Genomic DNA, 8,081 nt, shown 5'->3' on the forward strand with positions numbered 1-8,081 from the left:
AGAAGATAGCAGGATTTTCTCCCTTATTCAGGGAGAAAAGTGGGGGTGCAGTGGGCAAGAACTGTATAAAAATCTGTGACACTATGGGTGCATTTGAAGCACTTCCCCACCAGGAAGCACTTCCCCACCAGGAACCACTTCCCCACCGACGACATCGCTGGACCGTGGTGGTAACTATGCTCTTGCTTGCTGTCCTCTGTATTTCTGCTTTCTCCTTTCTTTTCTGTCTCTGTTTTCCTCCCTGTCCTATCCGCTCTAGGGAATTTGCTGTGTTACTCTAATAAAAGTTTGTTGTGCGTGTGACATCTGACCTCGTTTGCGTCTTAATTTCACCATTTGGGATCACCTTTAATAAAAAAGTGCCACGTATCCGAATACCGGATCGTGACATTAATTGGCGTCACGGACAGGATACCAATGGTGAAAGTGTCACAAGTTTTTTTGTATGCCTCGGTGTCCGTAGGGGAAGAACCTACGGGGGGCTTTTGTGGTTGACCTCTTAGGATTCAGAACTGTAGCTTTCTCTTGCTCGGAGAGGAGAGAAGCTAGGGGCCCCCGTTCCTTGTGGTTGGAGGTTTTTCGGCGGAACGGTGGGTCGGCGTCTCCGCCTCTTGGAGAGGTGCCTTAGGGCCGTTGGAGACGATTACCTATTCGCCTAGCAAGCGGATAGGCTTGGGGGATAGGACGATTTCCTGTCTCTTTTGTATTTTTGTTGTTGTTGTTGTTTTTGGAGTTCTGATCCGTTGATAAGAGGGCTGAGTTTGTAATTGTGAATTAAGAAGTTAAGCGTGTGTATCCTCTCAGGGAGTGTTGTCGGTGGCCGTCGTGAAATCTAAGTTCTTGCCCTTCCTGAGACGTTTGGCCCTGATTTTGTGAGTTAAGTAATAATGGAAAAGGAAATTCATACGGGGGAATCCTCCCCTAGTGTTGATCCCGAGACATTGTTTAAGATTTTGGAAACTTGTAATGCCCGTCCGTCAGTCTCGGGACAGGACTGGGCTAAAGAAAATTGGCATAATTTACAGAGTGTGGCAGATCGTATCTCTGCATTACAAAAGGAGGCCAAGTGGCGATTCAGGAAAGGCAAAGGCATAGTATGTGCGATACTAGGAGCTTGCCTGGTGTCGGCGGCGCAGCACCGAGCTGACTGCCAGACCCAGAAAGGAAAAGTTATCGCATCTCTGCAAACATTAGTCGAGTCGTTACAGGACCAAATTGCTGGCCTTAAAAGAGAGAATGTTGAGCTCCGGGAGAAATTAGAGAGTGAAAAGGCTCACTCGGATTCTTTGAAGTACGCTCTGTGGGAAGAGCGTACCTCTCGGTCTGAGCAAGGGGCAGAAGTGCAGATGAACGAATTGGAAGCAAAGGGTGACTATATTAGGAGAGTGAGTCCCATTTATCCTCAAAAAGAGTTGCGGGAAGCTAAAGCCCGATCAGATAAAACTCCACAGTTACGCCCCCTGATTAAAAGGGAATACTATTATGAGGACCCGGATGATGAACAACCTTCCTCGGTAACTAAGGAGGTCCCATATTCTGCCACCGAGCTGGCAAAGCTAAAGAAAGAATTCGCACGTAACGCCAAAGAGTCAGAAACGGAGTATGTGTGGCGAGTCTCTTTGTCCGGGGGTGACCAAATTTTATTAACTGAAAAAGAGGCTGAAGGATACTGGGGACCCGGTGTCTTTTTAACTACTGGCGACCAGAGGGCCCCATGGTCACTCACACAACGCGCCGCTTATTGGGCTAGTGGATTAGATCCCCTAGAGAGGGGGGACCCATTGGCTATTGTTGGAACCATGGAACAAATATTAGAGAGTGTACAGAAAGCAGCCTGTTTGCAAATGATGCACAACGGGCAGCTGAATCCTTATCAGGAGTCCCCAATGTTATTGACAGTGGATCCGGAAAGGATGACCCCATTAATTCGTGGGCTCCCTGAATCCCTTAGACCTGTTGGGATTCAACTGCAAGGACAAATTAAAGCTACCAGCCCACTTGCGCGACTGGAAGAGATCGTAACTCAAGATCATAACACCCAAAAGTCAAAAACATGGACCTGGGGAGAGATTGCACAGGAGCTGATTAATTATGGCCGGAAATATGGGCCAATTAATCCCTCTCCTCATCGGTCAGAAACTAAAGCAGTCCGATGGGCAAGTCCGTCCCCTCGTGACAGACCCCCAGGAAAAGGATTTAGACGTCCCCCACCTAACCTTATTGCCCCGACGGCAAGGAGAGACCTTTGGCATCTTGGTTGGCAAAAGGGGATTCCGCGTGAATTAATGGATGGAACCCCCACAGATGTGTTGAGAAAAATGGTGACTGCTTGGCCAGATAAACCGCCCGTTTCCGCGGTGCGTGAGAAATCTGCCTGTGAAGAAACAATAGCCAGTGCCCCCCCACTCATAGATTTGAAGGACCCCATTCTGACTATGAAAGCCGAACAGGGAAACTAGATGCCTCGCTCCCCGTAGGTGGGAGGGGAGAGGGAGGCTGGATGTATATTAGACAACTCACCAGGAATATTGACGGAGATGTGTTGATAACAACTATTGTAGGCCCTCGTAAAATGCCCATTACCTTTTTAGTAGACACTGGAGCTCAAATCTCTGCTCTTACAGAAAGGGACGCAAAAAGTTGCGGTGTAGAACCTTCCAAGAAACCCCTGCGAATAATGGGTGCCGTGGGCGCCGCACAAATCGTAGTCTCCGCGTTTGTTAAAATCCTATTGCCAGGAGAGGATGATTTCATTTCTGTGAGAATGGCGATTGGTGAATTTCCCTTCAGTTTGTTGGGCCTTGACGTTTTGCAGGGGCGAACATGGACCGACGACCAGGGGAAACAGTGGGCGTTTGGTATCTCTAACATGCAGGTTCGCCTGTTACAAACCGCGCCGCCCCTTCCCCCATCCAAAATAACTAACGTTAAGCCATATGCATTGCCCCTGGGTGCCAGAGCAGGAATCACTCCGGTGATTGAAGATCTAAAGCAAAAAGGGGTGGTCGTCCCCTGCCATTCCCCTTTTAACTCCCCGGTCTGGCCAGTAAAGAAACCAAACGGGAAATGGAGGCTCACAATAGATTATCGCAGGTTAAATGCCAACACCGCTCCTTTAACTGCTGCCGTGCCAAACATTGCTGAACTCATTGCTCTGATACAAGAGCAGGCACACCCTATCATGGCTACTATCGATGTCAAAGATATGTTTTTCATGGTCCCTTTGCAGGTAGAAGACAGAGATCAATTTGCTTTTATATGGGAAGGACAACAATATACCTTCACACGCCTTCCCCAAGGGTACAAACACTCTCCCACTTTAGCACATCATGCTCTAGCACAGGAACTCGAGCTGATTCCCAGAGAGGACGGGGTGAAAGTATATCAATATATTGATGATGTGCTAATTGCTGGAGATCAAGTGGAAGCTGTGCAAACCACCCAGGAGCGCATAATCTCTCACTTGGAAAATATAGGTTTGCAAATTCCAGCAGAAAAGGTACAGCTGCCCTCTCAGGAAGTAAAGTTTTTGGGCATCTGGTGGAGAGGAGGTAAAACTTGTATTCCCCCAGAAACCCTGACTACTCTGGAGCAGGTCACAAAACCAGAATCGAAAAAGGAGCTACAACATGTTTTGGGGTTACTGGTGTTTTGGCGAAAGCACATACCCGATTTTTCTATCATAGCAAGACCCCTATATGATTTACTGCGGAAGAGGGCACAGTGGCAATGGACTGAAGTACATGATGAAGCTCTAAAACTGTTAATTTTTGAAGCTACGGCACACCAAGCCCTGGGCCCAATTCACCCTTCCGACCCAGTTCACATAGAGTGGGACTTTGCATCAAGTGGCATGTCTGTGCACTTGTGGCAAAAAGGGCCACAAGGACCGGTTCGGCCGATTAGTTTTTACTCTCGCAGCTTTAAAGATGCTGAGAAGAGGTATACCCCTTGGGAGAAGGGTTTGTTTGTGGTAAGCATAGCACTGCGCGAAGCCGAAAGAACAATTCGGCAACAACCACTGGTACTTAGAGGCCCATTTAAGGTACTTAAATCAGTATTGTCGGGGACCCCACCCCCTGATGGGGTGGCCCAACGAGCATCTGTAAGGAAATGGTACGCCCAAATTGAGCACTATTGCGAAATTTTCAAAGTGACTGAAGGGACTCCCGTAATGTTGTCTATCCAGGAAGAGCCGGAGGGTGAGGCTACAGAGATAAACCTCCCTCCTGTTATACAGGTAGCGCCTCCGTTCACTGGGCAGTTGGAAAATGCCTGGTTCACGGATGCCTCTGCAAGACGAGAGGGAAAGGTGTGGAAATACCGGGCAGTCGCTTTGCGAGTTGATAATGAACAGGAAATAATTACTGAGGGTGAAGGTAGTGCACAAGTCGGGGAATTAGTAGCAGTGTGGAGTGTTTTTCAGCATGAATCTCAAACTTCCTCTCCTGTCTATATCTACACTGACTCTTATGCTGTCTTCAAGGGATGCACAGAGTGGCTCCCCTTTTGGGAACAAAATGAATGGGAAGTAAACCGCATTCCCATTTGGCAGAAAGATAAGTGGCAAGAAATTTTAACCATTGCAAAACAAGGTTCATTTGCTGTTGCATGGGTAGCTGCTCATCAGGATGGTAAGTCCCCTACGAGCCAATGGAATAACAAAGCTGATGAATTGGCCCGCTTAGCACCTTTGCAGAACTCCCCCATAGAAGAAGACTGGGAGAGGCTCTTGGAGTGGCTGCATGTAAAAAGGGGACATTCAGGAATCAAAGATTTACATTGTGAAGCCCATGCCCGAGGCTGGCCTGTTACCCGAGAACAGTGCAAAACCTGTATTTCTGCCTGTGGCCAGTGCCGTACCCGCCTTGAAAAGCACCCCCTAGAAGATGATCCCTTGCATTTGAGAACTGGAAAGGGACTATGGGAAGCCTGGCAGGTAGATTATATTGGTCCCTTCCGGAAATCAGAAGGCAAGCAATATGTATTAGTGGGAGTAGAAATTCTATCAGGATTAGTCCAGGCAGAAGCTTTTGCACGGGCTACAGGGGAAAACACAGTTATTGGCTTGAAAACATGGTTTGGGACACTCCCAAAACCTCAAACAATTCAATCAGATAATGGCACACATTTTACTGCTAAAATTGTGCAAGACTGGGCAAAACAGGAGGGAATCAATTGGATTTTCCACACTCCCTACTATCCTCAAGCAAATGGAATAGTGGAAAGAACTAATGGCATGTTAAAACGTTTTCTGAAACCACAAGGCAGCAGGTGGACATCAAGACTGAGGGATGCAGTTACAGCCGTGAATAGCCGATGGGGAAGGAATGGATGTCCAAAATTGACAGCCTTTTGCCCCAAAGCTCCCACTATTTTACCTGCTCCCAATGAATCAGATCACCAAACACACTCCTCCTATTACCCAGGACAACCAGTCCTGGTGGACCTCCCCACAGCTGGGAGAGTCCCCCTTGTGCTAAAATTACCCCTAAACCGGTATATATGGAAAGCCAGAGATGCTAATGACACAGAGCACAAAATCAACACAAGATGGATTGTCCCATCCTTTTAATATTAACCTGGTCCTTCATTTAGGACCAAGGATCTTCTCTTTTTGTCTCTTTACAGGCACAGAACCAAGAGGATCAAATCTCTGCTGTGCAGCTTTATGGGAGAATTGACTCCTGAATCCCTTGTAATTGTGTGTATTGTTTGTATAATCATTGTAGTGGGTGGGACTATATCATGCATTATGGAATATTATCCCTTATTCTTTGGACAACCGTCCTCCACGTCATTGCTTTTGAAGGTAGAGACCAAGCACCAGGATCATGGGAAAACTGGGAAGAATGAAATGAATTTATGGTTCTAGGTGAACAGATAGCCCGAGCCTTTGACCTAACCTCTTGTTGGGTGTGTGGAGGACCCATGGGGCTTTCAAGTTGGCCCTGGGTAGCCAAGCCAGTTGCTGCTAAGTGGTGGATAAGCAAGTTAAGTGATGTGAGAAATGGTACAGCATTCTGGGAAGAGGATGCCTCCCCCTGGTCCATTCGTTATCCTGAAAAAGGCATATACTGTTTGAATAGAACTGATCCCCATGGACATTTTGTGGGACAAAGTAGTTGTGAATGGACCTTGTCTCCTGGTTATGATTGCTGGGACCCATATTGTCGCCCCTATGATTGTTCTAAGTATGCAGGAAGATGGAATCAGACCCATGTAAAACTTTCCAATAATAGTTGGGTCAAATGTTCTTATGAAAAACCAACAGGGGAAGGATGTAAAGCTGTGGGACAGGACAAGTTCTTTGATGCCTTGTTTTTGAGTTGCCCCCATGCTAACACCACCAGTCCTAACCACATCATACGTGTATATCAATGGCAGTGGCAACTCCAGAATGGCTCTCGCACTCAATTCAAGAAATTTTGGGCTAGTTCAAATCAAACAGGTAAAGATTTTGCTTGTAATTGTAAATGGAAAGAAAGTGGGGAAGCATGGCGATGTGACTATTGTGATAAAGGTGGAAAGCCCACCGTTTTAGGGGGACCCTTAGGACCAGGTGACACATTATATTATCAGGTCCCTACAGATGAAGAACATTGGAATGGCCCTTTTGCTAATGGAACTAGGGCATTAAGAGGCCATTATTGGATTTGTGGGCATACTGCTTACCGATGGTTACCTGCCAATTGGACTGGAATATGTTACATTGGAGTGATTCACCCTTTATTTTTCTTACTCCCGAATGTAGTGGGTAATGAACTTGGAGTTAAAGTGTATGATGATTTGCATCGAGAAAAACGTTCCATAGACACAAGCTTGGTGGGCAAAAGCTCCCAGTCATGGGGGAAAGACGAGTGGCCCCCTCAACGTATCATAGAATATTATGGGCCTGCCACATGGAACCCCTATGAATCGATCAGTGGTGCTCGAGAACCGATTTATAATCTTAATCGCATTATACGGCTACAGGCTGTGTTAGAAATTATTACCAACCAGACAGCTACTGCTCTTGATCTATTAGCAGACCAAGCTACACAAATGCAGACAGCAATATTGCAACATCGGATGGTTCTCGATTACCTGCTGGCAGAAGAGGGAGGAGTCTGTGGAAAGCTTAATGATTCCAATTGCTGTTTGAAAATTGATGATAATGGGAAAGTTGTTAAGGATATTACCCAAGGAATCCGGAAACTGGCTCATGTGCCAGTCCAGACCTGGAAAGGCTGGGAATTTGATATGTTTTCGTGGCTTCCAGGTGGCCCGACCATCAAACGTATTCTCTTTTTTGTTTTATGTGGTTTAGCAACATTAATGTTTTTGCCTTGTATCATTCCATGTTCTATCCAACTTATCCAACATGTAGTAGCCAAGACACAGTTTGTAACCACTTTATCCCCAGAAGGTGTTAAGCACATTCATGCAGTTTACCAACCAAAACCATCAGTGGTAAGGATTGTATGAGCAAACGCTGTTTTACAGATTTCCTATAATATATTTTATAGTTTGTTTTTGCATAACTAGCTTAAAAACTACAACTATCTACGAGGCAGAGAAACAAACAAACAACTGAGCTGCGCAGGCGCCTTGATGGGACGAGGGCGTGGACACCCTTTTTCCTTCTGCGTGGCCAGACCAGCTCAGACTGGACCAGCGCAAGCACAGCCAGCGCGCCGCACCCCAGCACCTCAGACTCGCGGCATAGCAGACCTCAGTGAAACAGACCCACCATGAGCAACTTAGAGATTTTAAGAAGTGATGTGAAGGCATTGAAAAGTGATATCCTGAACGCCATGCAAAAACAAAATGGGATCCTAGAAGGTGCCATACATGTCTATTTTGCCATGCTTATTGTCATTATTGTTTTTGCTGGTCTTGTTTTGTATTTGCTCTGTCCTTGCAATCACTTGCATGAAGTATGTAGTCGTTTGTGTAGACGGTCACCCTCATTCCCTGAAAATACTGAACCTACCCCCCCTACCTCCCCCCTGCCTTCCACCTCTAACCCTTCCCAGCCATAGACCTCGGTTCTGGCCTGGGATCTCCCCAGTTATGTAAAAATAATGTTAAGAAATTGT

The 8,081-nt window shown here is 46.5% G+C and overlaps 1 protein-coding gene across 1 annotated transcript; it reads left to right on the forward strand.

Moving 5' to 3' along the window:
• Positions 1-887: 887 nt before the first annotated feature.
• LOC127385851 (uncharacterized) lies at positions 888-2,459 on the forward strand. Its single transcript, XM_051622028.1, has one exon. The coding sequence runs from the start codon at positions 888-890 to the stop codon at positions 2,457-2,459; it is 1,572 nt and encodes a 523-aa protein (XP_051477988.1).
• Positions 2,460-8,081: the final 5,622 nt, after the last annotated feature.

Source organism: Apus apus, chromosome 5 (assembly GCF_020740795.1).
Source record: "Apus apus isolate bApuApu2 chromosome 5, bApuApu2.pri.cur, whole genome shotgun sequence".
Classification (NCBI taxonomy): domain Eukaryota; kingdom Metazoa; phylum Chordata; class Aves; order Apodiformes; family Apodidae; genus Apus; species Apus apus.

Coding starts and splice junctions, on each gene's coding strand:
- LOC127385851 (XM_051622028.1), top strand. CDS start 888: ATGGAAAAGGAAATTCATACGGGGGAATCCTCCCCTAGTGTTGATCCC.